Genomic DNA, 21,995 nt, shown 5'->3' with positions numbered 1-21,995 from the left:
ATCAAAGGTTTAGAAAATCTGACCTATGAGGAAAGGTTAAACAAACTGGGCATGGTTAGTCTTGAGAAAAGTTGACTGAGTGGGGACCTGAGAACAGTCTTCAAATGTGAAGGGCTGATATAAAGAGGACGAGATCAACTGTTCTCCATGGCCACTGAAGGCAGGACAAGCAGTAATGGGCTTAATCTGCAGCAAAAGAGTTAGGTTCGACATCAGGAAAAATGTTCTTACTCTAAAGGTAACTAAGCTCTGGAAGAGGCTCCCAAGGGAGGCTGTGGAATCCCCATCACTGGAAGTTTAAGATCAGGTTCACAAACCTGTCAGGGAAGGTCTAGGGGATCGCTCAAGGTCCCTTCCAGACCTACATTTCTATGGTTTTTAGCACCTCATTACCACGCCTAGGTGCCAGACACAAGGATTTAAAGCCTCCACATTATCCTGGGAGGACTTTGTGCTCTACGCATCCTTCAGCAAGGATGCAATTCCAGAGCTGCTGTCTTGGGGTGGCAACATCCCAACAGGATAGCAGAAGAGACTCAGCCACCAGAACATCTCTTGCGCTAATTAGGGTAGACCTGTGCACTCAGACGAGTCTTGCATTGTGCTTTAGAGGTAGCAAGATATGAGATGAGCTCTTGTAGTCTTAAGGAGCCAGTGACTATGGGAATTAGCCTAACTCCCAGAGCCACTGAGTCCTCCTCCAGCCCTTCATGCTAAGCTGCTGCCCTAGGACTGCCCACAGATCTGCCCAAGGTACATGGGGTAAGTACAATGCCCACATATGGAGCATGTGCTGGTGAGTGGCACTGCCTGATTGTTCCTGGCACTGTTTCCTTTCCTCCAGGTGCGGCTGTTGGAGAGCACAGTGTTCTGATCGGTGACAGCCCAACCACCCCTGCATACAGCAGACTCCTCACCGCCCAGTGCGGTCTCTCCTACAGATGCACAGGAGAATGCCAAGCAGGAGAACATCCTGCGGCTGATTGACAGTCGAGGCTGATAATGAGGCTGTAATTCCATTTCCAAGACAGTTTACAGGGGCTGGAAACCTAGAGGCAGGCTGCAAGGGGGAGAGGCAAGGAGGTTCCGCCCAGAGGGGGCCGAGAGCATCCCCAAAGAGTGGGGGAGGAACCGAGACCTGGGGGTTACTTTCCAAGAAATCGGGCTGCCCGTTTCTCAGGCATTTCCATCCAAATTAAACCTCCCCAGCTGCATGCATATTTTCCCAGAGCCTAGCTACATGCCAACAGCACCATCTAGTGGCTTTCCCACCACTTCCCAATCACCAAGCAGCAGGCTGATGTGGTTACACAGTATGAAATATTTACAGACTGCATTCGGCAGGTTACAGCGCCGGAGCGCACACAGCACCTCCCAGGCAATGCTTCGCTAGCGCTAGAGACTCCACAGGCACAGAAGAGTAGGGCACCAGGGAAGAGGGTGAAAGGGCTTGGTTTTAACCTCAGTCGACACTGACCTGCTCTTGCCCCTTAGGCAAGTCCTCTCCCCCCTCCCCACCTTTCGTGTTGTCTATTTAGCCCATGAACTCCCCGGGGCAGGGGTCGTCGCTCACTAGGTCTGTACAGCTCCTAGCACAATGGGGCTTTGACCTCAGCTGGGGCTGTTCGCGGTGACTGCAATACACGCAGGATGAACAAGGAATACAGGCACAGATCAGATCTGTGGCTCATCTCGCTCAGGGCAAGCAGATTCAGAGGAAGGTGCAAGAAATCCTGCAGCAGAGGCAGTCCTGAGATAATCTGCCCCCAAAGGAAAGCTCTCTTTATTCCCTGACTGGAAGGGAGATTGAACCCTTCTGAAACTCAGGGTTCCTCCATCCCAGACAGCTGTAACGCTGGAGTTTCATTATCCCCGTGTCAAGGCAGCCCTGGAAAGGAAGGCGAGGGGGTGGCTGCAGAAGGGTTCACGCTACAACGCAACTGAAGGAAATGAACTTTACCAGAATAAGTATTACCATGAGCCCAGGCAGCCCTCTGCTGGCCACAGCACTGTAGGAGCAGTTGAAATGTCCCTGCACTACTCACCAATGACCACAGGGTGGAGCAAAACCCGCTATTTCAAGCTTGGAGGATTAAACTTCTCCACTCTTTCTGCACACTCACCCACCAGTTCAGGCCATTCTACACCCGATCCTCATGCACCTCGACCCTTTCCTCTCTCTTCTGTACTACCCCGCTCCAGCCCATCCTGGGACTCTCCCATCAAGGGAGGTTTGAGCACAGAGGAGAAGCAACACAGGGAGGGGAAGACAGAGTATGGTGCATGCAGGAAGCAGGATGGTGGGCAGATAATGGTAGGTGGGAGCTCCATGGGACCAGTTCTCCCACATACAAAGGGTCGAACAAGCACAGCTCGTTGGCTGCAGATTCAGCTCCTCCTTTGCATCTGAGGGGCAGCCTGTGGCAGGCACCGTGGCATTGTTGTGGCTCAGGGCAGGGTTGAAAGGAAGCATAACTGTATTACCCTCTCACCATGAGCAGTTGTGCTAGCAGCCCTGGCTGCAAGTTACAAGGAAGTAGCATCTGCCATCCCAGATCAGACCAAGTCCCATCTCCTGCTTCTGGCCTTGACCAGTGCGCCACGCTACAGAGGAAAATCACAATCCCCTCATGTATCTGGCCAGTTGGGCAATGCTGCACATGACAGGGAGGGGATGTGCCATCTGTAGCTATGGGGAAAAAAATCCCGAAGTTTTATGCACTTTGAAACCAGCAGCAGCACATGCTCTGTGGTTACCTGTCTTCCATGCTCCGCTCAGGTCCTGAGAGCCTGAACAGGACAGGACATCTCACCTGCAAGGCACTCACCTTGGCAACGAACTGCTTGTCCTTCTGGTCCAGATTAGCTGTGGGAGCCACATAGTCTCTCCAGATTCTCAGCTTGCGTTCCTTGGCGTACCTAGCAACAGAAACATATACCTGACCATCCAAAGGTAGGTTTGGGGTGTGCATTCTGTCCTACTGCCTGCCACTGCGGGAGATGGGGCCAAGCCCCTTGCAGCTGGTGACCCCCATCTAACCAAGACTGACATGCCTGTGTGTAGGGCATGGAGGCCAACTGCTCTAAGCACTAAGTCAGTCCTGATTCCTGGCACAAAGTCACCCCAGCAGCCGAATGGGCCTTTGTAACCAAACTACAGTGAGGAAGTGGATCAGGACAGCAAGAAAATTAAAGGCCACACAGGGAGCAGCTGAGTCCTCATAGCCACTTGCCTCTAAAGCCAGGCCCCCATTGCGAAAGCCGTGGCCCAAACCATTACTGTATCCTGCCCATTTGCAGCTCCCAGGGTTTAGCAGGCCAATGCTCAAACCACTGAGCTATCCCTCCCCTCCTTCCAAGGCAGAGATCCGCCTTCCTCTGAAGCTGCACGCAAGAGGCAGACTATGGCAGTGAGTGGTGCTCCAGGGCCATGGAGGGGGAAGGATGCCCCTAGATTTCAGCCGAGATAGGAGACATTGGCAGGGGAGCACCATAGCTGTCAGCCACCCACAGAAGGCAGCATCCCATCTACTCTGCTTGGACACTAGCTGTGAGAAGGAGACGCACACCCAGCCCCGCCTCCCTCTTCAAAGAGCAGCTCTGAGATTCCGCACCAGACACCAAGGGGGACTGGAGAGAGGCCAGCCAGGGAGCTGGGAGATCACCTTCCTCTGAGCCTTTCCCGGCTGGCTGCAGCAATCTCCCACCTCCGCAGGAGCTCAGCTAACCCCACTCCCCTGTAAGCAGAGCACACCACGCAGCTGTCACCAGGGGCGGAGCATGAGGCAGACAATTGTCCTTCCCAAAGCCAAGCAGCTGGGCACAACTCCCTGACGCTGCCCCATTCAGGTACCTGCGGGCAGCCAATGGAAGGCAAGAATGTGATTTTCTTTAGCTCATGAAGCCCTCCCGGTCAAGGGCACTCTGGGTAAGTCCTTGGTTGATGCTTGTGGAGCCCTGTGCCCCAGAACCATCTCCCTCCACCCAGCATCAGCAGCCACCAGTTACCTTTCGGCCGCTCGCAGTTTCTCAGCCCCGCGGGTGTACACAGCAATGGACCAGTCCACGCAGCGCGCAAAGCCTTCCTTCAGCAGCAGCTCCGTGATGTTGCCATTCTGGAACCAGGAGGGGAGACGACAGGGTCAGTCTCTACACTCCTGGAGCTTGCAGGCTCAGGACAGACATCCATCTCCTGGCCCACTCGTATGTAGGAGGAGTCTAGAGCCACGGAGGCCCTCGTTGCCAAAGGAAGCAGCATCGTGCTAGGCCCAACCCTGGCCGAGACCCGACAGCCCTAGCTCACTGTCATGCTCACAGGACAGCTGCAGCTAGCCCGTGGAAGGTAGGGACCCATTCTGCACCCCAGGCTAGCAGGAGCCACACTAGTGACTGTCCCCACTACACGAGTAGGATCTAGCCAACAGGAAAGCTCTTAAAACTTGCCCTCAATGTTAGGGGAGGCAGCGGCCCTCTGACCGTCACCTGGGCTGCAGTCCTGTTGGGCCCCTCGGATACTGGATGCCCGACAGCCAGACACCCCCTACAGCCATCAGTGACTGCCCAGAAGTCTCCACCCTGGCCTGCCATACCACAGGCCATGGTATCCCACTGCAGTCGAACTCCTACCCAGCAATAAAGCCACCTGCCCCGTAGAGCTCCCACTGGTGCAGAATGCGGCAGGCTCTGCAGTTTCATAAGCAACACGGGTCGCCATGAGCACTCCTCCCCGGCTAGCTATGCTCTCTGCGCTGGCCCCCCACTGAATATGGAGTGTGCTCTCACACCTCCCCTGAAACTCCAACGCTCCTCCATTTCAGTGGCCACCCCGTGCAGCTTTGAACGCCAAGCTCCAGAGATGAAAGACTGTGAACCCCACGGTACCACTGGCCGGATACACCGCAAAAGGCCAAAAAAAAATTCTCTGCTCTCCCCGATGGCAGTAACCCGTCTCACTGGGATCTGCCCAGAGACCCCCGGCCCCCCCAGCCCCACTTGCCGGATGGAGGATGGTGCCCAGGATGTTCTGATTGTGGCAGCTCTCCAGGACAATCTGCACATCTCTCTGCAGCAGCCGTGACTCAGTGAAGAACTTTGCTTCTGCTGCAAACGGCTCCGGTGTCTCTGCACCATCTGCCTCCCGCTTGAACGTGGGGCACTGCAGAGCGGAGGCAAGGGCAGGTTAGGAGGGGGCGCACTGGTAAGACCTCTAGAACGGGGCAGACTGCTCAGCAGCAGTAATTCAAGAGCAGGGACGGATGGACCACCATCGCTCCTGCTCCTACTCCCGCTGCTGATTGTACAGAACAGAGTGCGCCTTCACCGCATTAGAACCGCCAGCAGCAGAGCAAGGGCACCTGGACTGGAACCATTAGTGCCCTGCGCACTGGAATCCTGGAGTCCACTCCACGAGAACGGCCTCAGACTCATGCATTTGTGCAGTAAGTAGGGTGACCAGATATAGCACTGTGAAACAGAGATGGGGGACCACAGGCCCTGTGGAAGACCGAGCCCCTAATATTGGGACAGTCCTGATAACAGTGGGACATCCGGGCACCCTCTCAGTAAGTGCTGTTAACCCTTGGGGAAATGGCTGTGTAATTACATTACTCCTGGTATTCTGGGGGGCCCCAGACCCTATACCGAGATACAGGCCAAAGCTCAACCTAGTAATTTTGAGTGCTCAACGGGAGACCTTAAAAAGGGCAGATTTTCAACACTTGATCAGCAATCAGGGCTCTCAGTGTCCTGCCTGGAAGCACGTCCACCCTTCAAGGACTGAAATACGGATGAAGGGTGCAAAGGAGGGCAGCATGCAGGGGATGAGCACACCACAGCCCCATTTCTTGCTTTACTTCACATCTTTTTATTGTTTAAATGAACCAAAAACTTAACTCCGGCCTTGGGAGGGCACTTGGGAATGAAGTGGGGGAGCAGCAGTGATGGCTGCAGTAAGGGAGGGGAAGTCCAATGCGCAGATGGAAGTGAGGCAGGGCAGCTATGGGACAGGATGCTGGGCTCTAACAGCCAATGGCAATGAGCAAGTCAGAGGGGAGACCAGGCAAAGTGCAAGCGGGAAGGCTGCTGCTTCCCGTGGAGGGGGAGCAGAGGGCAGTGACCCCAGGGTGCATGCAGAGCAGCAAGCCAGGAAGGATGCTGCACCCTGCACCCTTGGCTGCAGCTGCTGTTGGCTGTTTTGGGGGAGGAGCCCAGAGGACCATGAGGTTCCCACATTCTGCTTCCTCTGTACAAATTCAGAGGGATACGAGGTCACTTCCTGTCCCTAAGAGTTGGAGAGTGCTGCCAGACACAAACAGCAGCCACATTCCACCCCAGAGGTGAGTGAACCAACCCCACACGAGGCAACTAACTCGTTGGCTAGGTTGGGCAAGGAAAATACCACCCAGGAGAGAGCAGAACGCCTGCACAGACGTCCATCTCAGTTGGGTTCCACTCGATTGTGTCAGAGAACTCCCTAGCATGGCGAGAAAGAGGTCACTTACCTGTAACTGGGTCCCTGTCGGTATTCCACCCATGGGATATGCATGCACACTGCACACCAGAGTCTGGAATTTTTTTTGCAGTGTCCGTTGGCCCGCACATATGCCACAGCTCTCCTCATGCTCCCAATCCCGGGTATGAAAGACAGCACAGGCCAATGCCTGTGTAGTTCCTTCTCTTACTGCATCCAGATAAGCCGCAGCAGAGGGGAGGGAGGGTGGGCGGGCAGTGGAATACAGATGGGGCCACACCTCAAAGAGCCTCCAGTACAGGTAAGTAACCTCCACTTCTTTGCATGCTGGTCCCTATCTGTATTCCACACATGGGAGATTAACAAGCAGTGCTCAGACAGGCGAGTGCGAGGACATGGAACTGACAGGTGACTGTAGTACCACTGCCCCCACAACCATAGCAGCAGCAGAAGACTGGACCGAAGCACAGTGTCTCGTGAAAGCGTTTGAGGAGCTCTGAGTCACTGCCATACAAATCTCTAGGAGACGTACATCTCAGATGCAGCAGGTGTTGCTTGCACTCTAGTGGAATAAGCCCTCACCCCCTCCACAGCAGGGATGTGGGCTAGGTGATAACGGAGAATACAAGCAGAGATCCATTTTGAAAGTCTCTGCACAGATGTAGCTTGACACCTGGAGATCTCTGCCCTGGAAACAGTTTGTGTCTTTGCAGATAAAAGGCCAGTGCCCTTTGGGCATCCAGAGAAGGGAGCCCTCTCCATCTGAGGCAAATGGTTTAGGGAAAAATATCAGTAAGTGGATGGTTTGACTCAGGTGAAACAAACGACATTGGGGCTGACTCTTGAGTGGAATACATGATGGGTCTGCTATGCGCACCCCCAGCTTGCTGGCTCTTCTGCCTGATGTTACAGCGATGAGAAAGGCCACTTACATAGACAGATGGGCCACAGGTTCAAAGGGAGCTCTGGAGACAAAAGAAACTGAGGTCCCACGGACACATGAACTTCACCGGTGGTGGAAGGATCTACGAAGTCCCTTCAGAAACGTAGTTGTGACAGGTAAGTGACGATCATCCGGTTATCCATTGGAGGATGAAATGCGCTGATCGCTGCTTTAAGTGGCTATTCCAGGACAGCTGATCCGAACAGATGCTGGAGCTACCCGTCATTGCTGAGCCCAAGAGGAGAAAACTCCATTTTGCTGAACAACTCCTAGCAGAGCCTTGGCACCACTCTGGAGCATGAGCACTTGTTTATATAGGAGACTTGTCATTGTTCAATGCGATTTGGGGAGCCTTAGAGGGGGCATCTGACTATACTGCGCCTCAGGAGCCTGTGTGAGGAAAGGGAGCCACACCCGAACTTTCTCCGGCTTTGTCCACCAGGCAAGAGAGTCCAAAACCTTGGACAGAATCAATCACCTTGTTGATGTTGCCCCTCTGGGGAGTACCTGGGAAAGAAGCCAGGCCTGCAAACAAAGATGGTGCTTGGCAAATGGCATCATGTGTGTATGAGGCCATGTGGCTGAGGGGGAAAGGCAAGTTTTGACTCAAGTCCAGGGTAGTCGGATAGTCACGGTCTCAGAGCACCCATGGCCTATCCCTAGAATCTCTCGAGAGGCAGAGAAGCTCTTGCTGTGGATGAGTTCAACATCACCCTTATAAAGTTTATGGACCTTGTGGGGGTCAATGTGGATTTCTCGCTGTTGATGCAAACCCCCAGGAAAGGTGATTGATGGAGCAAGAATCTGGTTGCCTGCTGGGCTTCTTCGTAGGATCTGTTCATCAGAATCCAATCATCGAGGTATGGTAAGACTGAATTCCTTTCTTCCCTCCTCTGCCTGGTATCAGACTCCCGAGTATCTTCCAACTCAGAAGAGGCTGGATCCCGGATTACCATCAGAACCCACAGTGCCGATGGTTGCATAACGAGACTGGCAGGTGGGAAGGGAGAGCATGTCTGCATCCAAGAATAGCCGCCTCCTCCTCTGGAGTAACAATGCACCAGAATAGAAACAGTCCGAATAAGAGGAGTGAATGAGGAAGGGGGAGTTAAAAAAGGTCCTCCAGGGAGATGCAGGTCTCAGACCATCCTGGGATGCAGGGAGTGTTCATTGGTCAAGCTGTTGGATCCAGAGCTTCCTTGCTCACAGTGGAAGTCGGATCCATCCAGGGCCATGTAGTTATTGGTACCACATTGGCTCTAGATGTAGAAGTGAGCACCGGAGGGGGTTTGACCTTAGCCCTCAGACTCAGTACTGGAACCTGCAGACCCATACACTTCCGTGCCACTTGCTCTTGCCAAAACGACTTACTCAGGCCTAAGTCTGTGGTGGGGGAGGAATCCTCTCTCTTCGGGCCAGTCTTTGACGAAGACGGTTTACCCCTATGCCACAGGAGGGCCCCTTATTCTCCTAGGGAGCACTCTCTCTAGGCTTAGAAGTCTCAGCCTCTGTTCCTGAGCTCATGCTCAGAGGGGCGCTGCCTGCTGGACAAGATTGATGTAAGGGAGGGTCCCCAGCCTGCATCTGACCAGGTTCTCATTTCCGTCTCCCTTGGGTGTTGAAGTCTCAGTTCCTGACCCTCAGGAGTTCTGGGGGAAAGGAGCAGCAGGTGCAGCACTGGCTGAGACGTGAGCCTCGCCAGGCAGCGGAGACAGTACTGATGTTCGCTGCTCACAGAAAAGGAGTGAGGGCAGGAAACAATCCCAGCCTTCTCTGGGGGGGAAGGGAGAGTTCCCCAGGGTGGGGACAAAGGAGTAACCAGCTACCCTACACTTAGAACGATACTACAAACCAGCTAGTCACAATCTCTGTGTAGAAATGGCACAGTAGAAAAGGAGCTGAGGACACCAAAGATCCCAACTCAGATCAGGCAGCGGTAAGAGGGAACTGCACAGGCATTGGTCCACACCGCGCACACGTGCGGACCAATGGACACTGCAACAAAATTCCAGACTCAGGCGCATGCCTATCCCACGTGTGGAACAAACATAGGGACCATCGCTCGAAGAACCAAGAGCACAGCAAAAGATACCAGGCATACACTAGGACTGGTACAAACAGTAAGTCTTCAGCTTTTGGGAAACCCTACTCACAGCATGGCTTGGCTGGAACCTGTCGTCAGTGTAATATTTAGGGAGTACATTTATTCCGCCAACCATGGCAGGCCACCCTCTCCAATCCACTCACAGCCCAAGGAGCCTCCCCTGATCTGCTACAGCGCTGCACTCAAATCCTTCAAGCGCACTGGAAAAGACCTAAGCCCTGATTTGCAGAAGGGAAGGGCTCCCGCCTTGCTCAGTGATATGACTGGCAGCAGCTGGCACTCAGCACCTCTGGCTTTGGGGCCACAAGCCATGAAGACATTGTGAATGCTCAAGAGGTCCAGGTTCAGCGTTTCTAACTCTGGTGGCTGAAGTCTGGCACCTGATTTGCAGCGATGCCGAGCACCTGCAGCCAGGGGCACCTCCAAAAAACTTTTCCCATGCTATGCACTGTCATCGATTCCGGTGGAGCCATCCCGGTGACAGCCACTGGCCACGGGCCTCGCCCGCTGAGCCTATGCCACACTCAACCCCTGCCTTCCAGCCCAGCCTGTCCAGGTGCAGCGTCACGCCTCCATACCTGGGAGCCGGGTGACACCAGGCAGGACTCAGGGGGGCAAACCCTGGCCCAGGTCCTGGCCCCATGGCAGCAGCAAGGAGCCACAGCACTGGCTGCCCCACAGCCCATGAAGGTTTGGCCCCACCTCCCTTCCCTCATGACAGAAGGCGGTTGGGGTCAAACCTGAGTGGGCAGTGGGACAGCCAGCACCGCTGCTCCGTGCCACTGCCACGAAATGTGCAGACTGCTGCAAACAGCACTGCCTGCAGCTCCCACTGGGAATGGTGGGGCTCCAGGCAGACCACACAGGCACCTGACTGTCTACCCATGCATCCATGGTTCTGTAACATGCTCCTCACCACGGTGTTCAAATGAACTAATGGCTGTAGGTGGAGAACACTGGGGCTCCAAGACTAAGACTAAGGATTCCATGGACATAGTGGCTAATAGTAACGGTAATAGCAGCAAACCCTTTTTGCCTGTCTAGGCCGCGGTTCAGCAAAGCCGGCCCTGGCAGCACAAATGCATAAGAATGGGAGCGTTTCTCTGGGAAAGGCATTTGCAAAGTTCTAACCATGGCCAGGGCATTGGGTAAGGGAATTCTGGCCCAGGCAGCAAGTGATATGCTAGCACCTCCTCGACTCTGCAGAACCGTTGACGGTCCCAGAAGAGGGAAAGACATGGAGGGCTCTGGCTTTTGGGAAGCACAGGACAGTTCCTGAATGGAGTACTGGCACCACCCTTATCCCAGGATCTTCACTGACCACGAGTGTCAGGATCTTCGGATTTGTGTGTGATCTGAAAAAGGCTAGCTCCCATCAGTGACTGCTAAGCACCAGGCTGGGACACAGAGTTCAGTGCTGGGTCTGAAGGGACGGTCTTCACCCACTGAATTAGCACCACCCTGGGAGTTTTATCCAAAACCCTGACAAGGCAGATCCTGCTTAGCCTGTGACAAGGCAAGATCATTGCCCTAAGGCTGCACTGGCTGCAGAATGCTTTCAAACCAGATTTCCCCATGGCCTTGTCGCCCCTAAGCTACTAAAAGACGGGGACTAAGCCTTCGACTCTTAAGTAGCTAAGATCTCCTAACTCCCACTTTCTGCAGGAGGCAGAGATGAGCAGCCACTGTCTCCTTGTGAAGTCTAGAAGAGGGGTGTGAACACAGGTGCCTGACAGTTACCAAAGAGGCAGTCCTGGACAGGGAACTTAATGGACACTGTCCCAGGGAATAAGACCAACTTAAAAGCTGTGATGCTCCGGTTCAGGAGGTTTAATGGGGGTTACTGGTGAAAGCCCAGACTCTCCTCATTCAAAGCAGCAATGCACATTAGAGTAGGCACACCCCACCGGGCAGTGCAGCTCAGCACAGAGCAGTGGAGGATACTGGTATGCCTGTGACAAGCCTGAAGGCCCAGCTGCAGCACAGGTCTGGTTGCAAACCTGGAGACATGGTTCCAAAAAAAGGAAACAAGAGCCATGACTCACCTTGATGCCAGAAAGCATGACGGTGACCAGGTAGTAATCGGGGAGGAGCAGGGCTCTGACCACGCTGCCATCCCGGACATGTTCTATGATGGCTGCAGAACAGAAATGAGTGAGGGTCAATTCTCAGGAAGAGAACAGCACCAACTTTACGCTCCTCCCCCCACAGCATTCAATCAAACCCAGCCAGGAGAAAAAACCCACACACAAGCAGCACACACTGCAATCCCCCACCCTGGACACAAAAGGCCAATTCACTTGGGATACGCACCCAGCAGTCTCCGCTGGGGCAGACCGCAAGCCGAGGCCGGTCAGAGCTCCAAGAACAATGCATACGTAAGCGCCGGTAGGATGTGAACATCCCACAGCTATGTGCTCGCCGGTACCCCACCATGCTGCTTCACCTGGAGCGCACTCTTACCATTGACTGGCTTCTGGTGCATGGAGTCCACAAAGTGGCGTGGATTTTCAATCGTGTACTTGAGATCCCGGACCGTGTGAGAGCCTGTTCCTTCGCTCCACATTCCTTTCTTCGCAACCTTCGCCTGATCTTCCAGCTCAGCCAGTCTGTTCTGCTCAGGACTAGGAGAAAACACAGCTCTATTGTAAGAGCATACAAGTCAGGGCAGAGGTGTGGGGGCTGTGCATAGCACGCAGTTGGATGCTGGGGCATTGCTATCTTGCATGTTTTACCAAGAAGGTTTGCTCCAGGGAGCACACATTTGACTTGACATTTCACTGCTGGATGCTTTAACAATCCAACCACCACTCGGGCGAACAGATACAGGGGAAAGTCAGACCTTGCCTTGCTAATCACAGTGTGCACAGCACACCAGAGACTAGAGGAATCTTGTCTAGCATCTCACAGCTGAGGAAGTTGGAGCTTTACAAGTACAGCACTGAGGCCATCCCTATAAGAGGATTAGCTGGATGAACACTCAAGGATGGCCAGGCATCATACCATGGCGCAATCAATCCCCCAGTACGGTGGGAAAGAGACCCAACCCTTTGCTACAGCTTCCCCCCAGTGGAGCTAAACCCAGGAAGAACTGTGGGGTCATACTGTCTGCGCAGACACAACGTACGCCTCACAGCATCCAAGTCAGAAATAAATTCCTCCCTTTGTGGGACATAGCCACAACGATTAAGTGACTGGCCCAAGGTCCCTCAGCAAGTGAGTGGCTGAGCCAGTAATCCAGCACAGGGGCCAAGACTCCGTGTTAATGACTGGACTGCCACAGACTGGGGAACACGGTCTGCAGACGGAGTTGGTTTCACCAGCCTGGCTCCAGGAACTGCAGGCTTATCTTCTGAAGCTTAGTAGAAGTGAACACTGCAGTCAATTTCCAACTAGGCTAGGAAGAGCCTGCCTCCATCCTTGGATCCTAGAGCTAACCAAAGCGTATCGAGCCATTGCTGTCCATGCTGATGCAGCATGAGGCAGTCCTCGCTGCAATGGAAGCAAGCGTCTGAAATGCATGCTGGAAGTGCTCCCCTAAGGCACAAGCCAGGAAGAGCAGTGACAGGTTCACTCACCCCCTTGAACAATTAACATAATTAACAGGCGCCAACAGATCTCAGCACTGCAAATCACCCCACATTGTACTTCCACATCTCACTTCTCTCAGCACGTGCATGGAAGCCTCTCAGCAGAGAATTCATGAGCTGCTTCAGCTCTATTTAGCGCAAAAGGAGCCTTACCAGGTTTGAGTACAGGGATATCTGGCCTGTTAGCAACAGCTGTTCTGGAATCATTAGCCAATTTATTAATGTAATCATCTCATAACAAGAGCAGCTGTCAGCCCAGAGCACTGCCACTCCACTATCATGCTAGACGCACTTCCAGCAAGAGACTCAAAGACACTCATATAGCACCACATGGCTCTTCCTTCTGCCTAGGCACGGGACGCCAGCAGGACTGGACTGCTGGCACTGTGCAAGCTGAAAGCCAGCCTCTGGAGCGGGAGGCCTGGTTTCCACAGCTTGGCAGTAAAGCCATGTACTGCATCCCAGCACAAAGAGGGCCAAAGGGTCCTTTCCCTGCATCAGGAGACCATCCTATTTCGTAGCCTGAAATAGGCTATAGGACCCAGACACCCAATGCAAGCACTTCCCCACACACTTAACTTTCACCACGAGTACTCCTCCTGAAGGAATTGTTCATGTGAGTGAAGTGAGTTACCTCCTTGTGTTTGCAGGATCAGGGCCTTCCCTGTCAATGTTCTTTGCGTCTACCAGTGTTGTGTAATTCAATAAGGGACCCAGCCATAGTGGCATTTAAAAGAAAACCTGCATTTTGTTCAGTATAAATTTTAAAGTTGCAATAGCAAGCTTTCCAAGCCCTCCCCCGACATTAAAAAAACAAAAACAATCAGTGATTTAAATTCCTGGATCCTGGTAAAGGACTGATCCTGCATTGGATGGGGTGGGTTGATGGCCAAAGTGCTCCTTTATACTGTATCTGCTTTCCCGACCTCTGAAATTGCCTTGGGGTCTAATCAGGAGCCTGCAGTGAGGGAGGAGCTGTGGGTTCCAACTTCTCATGCAGAGTGCGACATATTCCATGTCTGGATCAGGTGGGAAGAGCTCATGGCACTTGTGCCACTACCAAGCTCTCCCAGCCTCTCCCTTTGGCTGAGACATGCCACCCCACCTCTCATCTAGGCCTGAGGAAATAGGAAAAGACTCAAGGCAGCATGCGATGTCTGTGTTGGCTTGAGTTGAACACCCTACCCTGCCTTCCTGTTCGCGAAGGGGCAAGCAGCACACTGTTCTGCAGTCAGTTGCAAGCAGTTACCTAAGGCACAGAGGTTAAGAGAGGCTGTGTACAGCTACCATTTACAATGAACTAAATGCAGGTTCTTTAAAAATGCCACTATGGCTGGGTCCCTTATTGAATTACACACTGGTAGCGGCAAAGAACATTGACAGGGAAGGCCCTGATCCCGCAAACACAAGGAGGTAACTCACTTCACTCACACGAACAATTCCTTCAGGAGTACTCATGTGATGGAAGTTAAGCATGTGTGGAAGTGCTTGCAGTGTCAGGGATTAACTGTATTAAAAATGTTTAGTAGCAAAATCTGTCACTTCACAAGTGAACTGTTTCAGTGCTAAAAGTTTGGCCTGCAATACACTGAGTTATTGATATTCTTCTTCACAGGCTAAAATGTTCAAAAATACCCTAAAGTTTGGCTCCTAAGCCTATATTTAGGCACCCACGGGTGCAACTTAAGAGCACAAGTTCCACTGACTGAAAACTGCAATTCCTAACAGGAGTACAGCCTGGTTCAAGCATTTCAGCTCTCAACTGGTGGCTCAGAGGGTGGTGATAAAGCACAGGCTATTTGCCCACTATTTCCAAACGTTTGCATTCCTCTCTGAGCAAGGAGATCAGTGAGGCTCTGGACTGGTCTCTCTCAGCACAGAGGAGTATTTTCAGTGTTACACGTTAGCAGAATGTGTCTACATAAAATCAGATTGTAAGGCTGTAGCTGCACCGCTTGTGGTGGGAAGACTAAGCCATTGAGAGAGCTCTCATCAGCTTAACTACGGTCTCCGCGAAAGGTGTAGCTATGGGAGAAGCTCTCCCGCCGACATAGCATGGTCTACACTGGTGCTTAGGTCCGTGGAATTTACGAAGCTCAGGGGGTGGATTATTCACACCCCAGAACGACAAAGTTACACCCAAGTAACCTGTAGTGTAGACAAGGTCTTTGTTAGGAATCCAATGAAAGAAGTACAACGTCCACTTTAGCAATGTAAGATCCTGGGTATGTCTATAGCGCTACCAGGGCTGTGAGACTGACTGCAGCTCGGGTAGAGACACCCCCACCAGCTCTACAGACTGGCTTGCTAAAATCAATGGTGAGGACATGGTGGCACAGTCTAGCAATGCCAGTAGGTACCCAGGGGGGTTGTGCAGCTCACGCTGAAGCCTGTGCGTCCTGTCCTCACTGCTATTTTTAGCAAGCTAGCTAGATTAAAGGAGTGCAGGTACGTCTACATGAGTGGGAATCACACCCCCAGCTGCAGTGTAGACATAGCCTATAGCACGGTAAGTAAAGAACTACAACTTGGGAACAATTCTGATTTAAACAAAAGTTGGTTTGTTAGTTGCTTATGGTTTGTATCCACCAACCATTCTTCATTGGGATTGACCCGTACAGTCATCAAGGATATCATAGCATGACCAAGAGGTGTATTAATCCTGGTGTTCTGGCCTTTCATTTCCCCTGCATTTTAACTGCACAGGATTTCACTCTGTGCTCTGAACAGCTATGCTGCTGGGTTCAGTTAAGTAACTGCCTTGTTCTTCCCAAAGCTTGGCAACAGACAACTGCAGTGCTGCAACTTGCGTTGGTCCCAAGAGTCCAGCCTAGCTCTCCTGTTTCGGTGCACACATCACGCCTTGTCCACAGGCAGCACAGCAGTTTTGGGGGATTGCACTGGGAGAATCGGGGTGCTGCTGCAGCTGCATCAGTAGAATTTCATGCCAAAGCTGGAATTACATTGGTGCAGTGACCCAGGATGGGATGCAGTGGGGCAGAGCCTTGCACCCAGGATGGGATGCAGTGGNNACCCAGGATGGGATGCAGTGGGGCAGAGCCTTGCACCCAGGATGGGATGCAGTGGGGCAGAGCCTTGCTCAGTGAAAGTGTAATCACAACGGTGACTCTTCCCCATGGGAAGATGTGTATGGGGGAGCGGATGCATTTTCAGGCCTGCCGGGCGTTTCGCACGTGTTCTAGCATAGAGAAGACTTCAGAAGGGGCTGAGTTTCAGTCGTGGGTGATGTGATTTGTGTCTGTAGTTTGGGAAGCCATTTGCAGCCGTTCAGGAAACAAGGCACTATCTCAATGCAAGTCTATATTTGACCAGTAGTTCTGGATGAGTCGGACAATGAGGTCTGCACTACTGAGCTCAAATGGCACCTGAGCGACAGCACAGTCTAGTGGAGCAAGCAGAGACTGGGCATCAGGCATTGCAGAGGTGCTGTGCTCATGGCATCACTGCCTTGCTGGCTGATACTGGGGGAGTCTAATTTCTGCAGGGAATAGGGAAACAATGGGGATTATACCTCCCTCCCCAGCAGTGGGATTGCAAAGCACCGTACTGTACACACCTTAAGTACTATCACTAGAAGAAAGCTTTTAGGGACTTGGTTCCTGAAAGCCGCAACCAAGAGAAAGAGGAGCTTAATCCAGGGCCCCCAGCTATCCTGGGAAACACCTGGCACTGCAGAATGATCTTTATTGGCAAGACTGGAGCTAAAATCCAGACCCTTGGCAATGTGGGCAGTGTTTACTCAGCATACCTGTTTACAGACTGTGCTATGAAAACCTCCAGTGGCAGACATCCAAGTGCTAGTAACGGGCTTGAGGAAATGATACAGGCATGCTTCCAACCCGACAAAGGATAAAATAGCATCCAACAGCTATATATAGAACAGCTCCATAGACAATTCACACCCCGTGTAATACAATAACCCATGCCTAGGGATGCACTGGAGAGATCCTGGGATATCTTGTAGTTAAAATCCTGGATCTCCCAAGAGCTGGCCAGTGGAAAAGCTACTCATGAAAGCTTTGGGGATATTGCTTCCAGACGCAGGACAGAGACTGGAAAGTTAACATGTCAACTCCAAGGCTCTAACACAAGTTTTGTGCATCCTGGCAGACAGTAAGGGCCGCATACATGTGGGCTGAGTGACTGTTGCGTCTGTGGGATACAGAGTTGGGAAAATCAGTAATTGCAGTGTTATCTTCCAGTGCATCAGCATGCTCTGACAGAAGGCCCACGACAGCCTCAAAGAGGTTGCTTTGCAGTTAGAGAGATCTAACATTTTCAGTAGCTCTGGAGTATAGGAGAAGCCTGGTGAGGGGGAGCAGATTCTTTGTTTACCCCCTTCTGCCATGAACCCAAAGGAGGGGGGAGCTGCCATTTTGGAATGCTTGTTCCCAGCAAGCCAATCGGTTTAGTAGAAAAATCTTTGTCACTTTACAGGTAAACTGCTTCAGTATTAATGTATTGGAAGGCCAAACTTCTAAGTTATTGACATTTTTCTTCACAGGCTAAAATGTTCAAAAATACCCTAAAGTTTGGCTCCTAAGCCTATATTTAGGCATCCAAGGGCATGACTTTGGAGCACAAGTCCCACTGACTTGCAGCTGGGAACTTGCTAGCATAGCCTGAGATAAAGCACCCGACCCCAGACTGAATAAAGCCTAGAACTCAGCCAATAGCTGGTCCCTGAACAGGAGTGAGGAAGTAATTCATCAACAGCTTTGTCCTGTCACCACAGCAAAGTCAAAGCAAAGCTGTCTGGGAACGTCCAGGGCCACAAAACATCTGAATCCCAGAACAAGTTTAGAGGAGAGCAGGAAATACACGTACTTATTGGCTCGGATTCCTTCCCTGCGAGAGGCCAGGCCTTCTGCCACGAGAGACTCGGCAATGTTCTCCCCGGTCGTGTCTGGTAAGAGGGAAAGAAACGAAATCAGAATTAATGAGAGCAAAGTTCAAGTCCTATCGCTGCACAGCATCTCTGGATGAGAGACAGCTATCCAGGAGGCTCTTTATAGACAAAAGACTTGTGAGCGAAATATCAGTTGAGACAACCATTGGCAGCAACAAACAAGGAAGCAAAGGGAGGGCAAGGTTAAAGTTACTTCGATGGAGAGTTAGGCTTCTTACGTGCACACCTTGGCACCTCCGTTGTCCATCTACGCCAGTAGCTCTCAACCCGGGGCCCATGGGCTGCTTGCAGCCCAATCAGCACACAATTGCGTCTCATGTGACATCCCCAGGGCCATACAGATAATATATAAATTGTGTGGATGTGGCTCACATAGAACAGAGCTGCACATGCAGCCCACAATGGTAAATAGGTTGAGAACCACTGGCCTACACATGTTAGTGGATTAAATGTTTACAAGGCATGACGCTACTAGAACAGGCACGATGCTTCACTAATTTCAGAAGGAATTCACAGGCAAGCTTGCTGGCATGGTGGCCACCAAGCGAGCCTGGAACCTAGAATAAGTTTTCTATTCAAATCCAGCCCCAGCTCAGTAAAGACTGGAAGGCATTACCAGCTAGTGGCTGCTTGGTGCCTCCCCTTAGATTCAAGCGACGGGCATCTGCCCCTGGCAATTTTGGCTGGGAAGCCAAGGATTGAATGGGACAGTCAATGGAACGATATTGGCAAGGCAGGGGAGGGGGAAGGACAGTAGAGTGAACTTTGCCCTGTGCCATCTCGGCTTTAGAGGGGAGAAAGGGCTTCTGTCCCCACAGCTACCATCAATAACTTTTACCATCACAAACCACACACACGAAATATGGATCACTGCACCCAAAAAAAGCATTAAAAGCACTTTAGCACAAGTGAACTCTGTTCAGAGCGGACTTAGTTAATTGCCCAGCTAACCGCTTTCACCCAGTCATTTAGATTATGGAGTTTGATACCCACCTCCTCCAAACCACCACCTTGACAATCCCTCTGCATGCTCGGAGAGGTGAATGACAGGCTTGGCCACAAAACAGGGTTCTAGCAGCTGCCAGGTGGCCACTTCATTCCAGCACTTCTAGGAAATCCTGCCTGATTCAGGAGTACCAGTCGCACAAATCACCAATACCACTGAGTGTCACTTTGCCCCAGGGAACACCTAGATCAACGCAGTGCCAGTCTGGTGGCACTATGATGCAACAGGCACTGGTTGTCAAGGAGGAGTTTGGTGTCAGCAAAGCACAAGGATAAGAATATATGGGGCATGGCACTCTCTGATGACACTAAATTAAGGAAGGGGAAGAAAATAAGGGAGAAAATCGGACATAAGATCTGCACATCAGCCTGGGATAAAGAATATTTATACGTGACCAGGCCATCCTCTGCAGCAGAAGCCAGTGCATAGGATAGGCAGGTAATTAGATGCAACAGGATCAAAGGGGATTTTGAAATGCCATCGGAAAGAACCAGAATTCTAGACGAACCCAGGAAAGGGTGAGATCATGAACTGCTACAATAGTGCACAGCCGCACAAACACCTGTTTCTGTTCAGAATCAACAGCCAACTTTGTGTCTAATGTGGCAGCGATGGGTCACACCTGACCACAGCTATGCGAGGGTGCATCTGACTGGACTCCACAGAACAGACACCGACTCAGACATGGGGTTCTCTCCAGCCCGAGAGGCTGCAACAGTTTGTTGGCAAGGGAGGGGGCAGATTAGTAGCTGGCAGGAACTGACAACTTGGGTGATCGGAAGAGGTAAGGGTTTTGCTTTGCTCTTCCCGCAGTTCATGGCCTACCCAGGTGAGGCTGCAGCCTCTAGCTCTAGGTACATTCAGAATGAATCCATGTCAGATTTCCTCAGACATTTCTTGAACTGTAGCAATCCTTTTGCTCTTCATAGTGGGGGAAGACGCTCCTATTAGACATCCAAAAGAAGAAATAAGTGATGCTACATCCTTAAAAGAGAAGCAGAAGTGAAGGACAAATCCAGGTTGGTTCTAAGGCCCCAGCTGGTGTGTTTCCAATTCATAAAGTGCGCGCTTCTCCCACTCTGCTCAACCCAAAGCTAAGAAAAGGTGCAAAGGTTACAAGCTTCTGACCACTAATAGAGAGCAAGAATCCAGCTGGAAGAAGGCACCTGCCTGGTGAGGCTGTTGTGGCATCGTTAATTGTATTGACTTCTAGACAAACTTCATCAGGAAATGTTTTATGCTTCGTCTATTCATCTAAACCCTGTCCTGTCACACAGTTTAACAATAAGGGAGACACCTACACAGGAAGCCTGGCATAAAAATCTTTTATGTGGCAGAGAACAAGGATGAAGAATACTGAAACAGAGCACTTAAACTGATAGCAGTGTCACGTCAGAACAAAATCCTTTCAAGATTTATTTCCAGCAGACTACGCGCTCTACTTCTGCCTTCTGATGAGAAATACACAAACGCTCCAGGATTCCTGACAGAAGAATGGATTTGCTACAGAAGCCAGGGAGTTACAGCGACAGTGGTCCTCTCCCAAGGAGTCAGTCATAGCATCAGCTTTTCAAAAGGGTTACGGGGGCAGATTATCCCACAACTGGCTACTGAGGAGATTCTCACACCTCCCTCTGAAGCATTTGGTGCTGGCCACTGTTGGAGACCAGGCCAGATGCACCCTGGGTCTGATCCAGTCTGGCAATTCCTATGTGATAGGCTGAATGGCTCAGACACTGGTAGGGCAGCAGCTTACCTCTGCCAATGGTTCAAGAGCAACTAATAGTTACTGTAGGCAGGCTGGTGACAGGTTACACAGCTGCAGCCCCTTATTGGAATGCCTGGGAGAGACCAAAGACTGAATGGTTTGTAAGAGGGGGAGGGAGTTGAGCATGCTGGCAAGGCAGGCACTCCCTAGACACACTTCTGCCATTGTACCTGCCGCGGCCGGGACTCAATTTCCAGCCCTCTCCTGAGCAGAAACTCAAATAGGGTCACACTGGCGTTAGCAAGTTAGACAGGACTGACAGATGGGAGTTCAGGAAAGAGCACGGGAGTGGAGATCTGACGAGCAGCTGAGAGACCACGATGGAGGAAAGACCTGAAAACAGTGGAAATAGGTGATCCAGAGGGCTTACCGTAGCCAAGGAGAAGAATCCGTAGGGGCAGCAGGAGGACATTAAGGAAGTCTACTTGAGCAGAGTACTGGTGAGACTCTCGACTGCAAGATGCAGGAGGCTGTGCACTCAACCTTTAGGGAAGGGGTAGAAGCCACATGCTTGGGACATGTAAGAACCTAAAGGTTCTTATCTGGCCCCGTATCTGAGTCTTTAATGCACTTATCCTCCTACACCCCCGTAAGGTAGAACAGGTGCGGGAAACGAGGCCCAGAGAGAGACTCACCAAAGGCTATATGCAGTCTGTGCCAGAGCACAGAACTGGCCTAGGTCTGCCAAGTGCCACGCTAGTGCTCTAAGCGCTGGTACCCATCCTTCCCTCCTGAGGGCAACAGCAGCCAGACTGGATCAGATGAGCAGTCCATCTAGTTCCATGTTCCGTCTCCAACTGCAAGCTACTCCAGAGGCAGGGGCAACAGCAGTGATGGGACAACCTGACTCCAGAGAAAATGTCCTGCTAGAGTCTGAAGCATAAAACAGACAGGCTTAGCAGGGAACAATCCCTTGCATGCAGAGAGATGGATGAGACTGAAGACTCACTAGTGACCCAGACACTCTGAAGGCTGATGAAAGTTATGCTCCTGTTAGTCTACTGCTAGGTTAGGACAGCACTGGTCGGTGTTATCCTTTCCCTCTTTAGACAGTCACCCACCAGCTTACTGCGCATTGGCTTGAGCCTTCTCCCTTCGGCACTTCAGATCCTTGTGCATTGAACTGACAGCGGAGGAGCAGGAACTAACTAATCCACCCCGTGACATAGGGAAGCAAAACGCATT

The 21,995-nt window shown here is 51.8% G+C and overlaps 1 protein-coding gene across 1 annotated transcript in view; it reads right to left on the bottom strand.

Moving 5' to 3' along the window:
• The window catches only part of LOC117873434 (staphylococcal nuclease domain-containing protein 1-like), a 73,794-nt gene that overhangs the window by 14,509 nt on the left and 37,290 nt on the right, over window positions 1-21,995 (bottom strand). The window contains exons 4-9 of the mRNA XM_034762811.1: window positions 17,955-18,033; window positions 11,980-12,140; window positions 11,562-11,653; window positions 4,997-5,155; window positions 4,009-4,115; window positions 2,829-2,919 (exon numbers count right to left, since the gene is read on the bottom strand). Coding sequence (XP_034618702.1) covers window positions 2,829-2,919; window positions 4,009-4,115; window positions 4,997-5,155; window positions 11,562-11,653; window positions 11,980-12,140; window positions 17,955-18,033 — 689 coding nt within the window. The remainder of the gene's footprint in view (window positions 1-2,828; window positions 2,920-4,008; window positions 4,116-4,996; window positions 5,156-11,561; window positions 11,654-11,979; window positions 12,141-17,954; window positions 18,034-21,995) is intronic.

Source organism: Trachemys scripta, chromosome 1, assembly GCF_013100865.1.
Source record: "Trachemys scripta elegans isolate TJP31775 chromosome 1, CAS_Tse_1.0, whole genome shotgun sequence".
NCBI lineage: Eukaryota > Metazoa > Chordata > Testudines > Emydidae > Trachemys > Trachemys scripta.
This window is presented reverse-complemented; position numbering and strand designations above follow the sequence as displayed.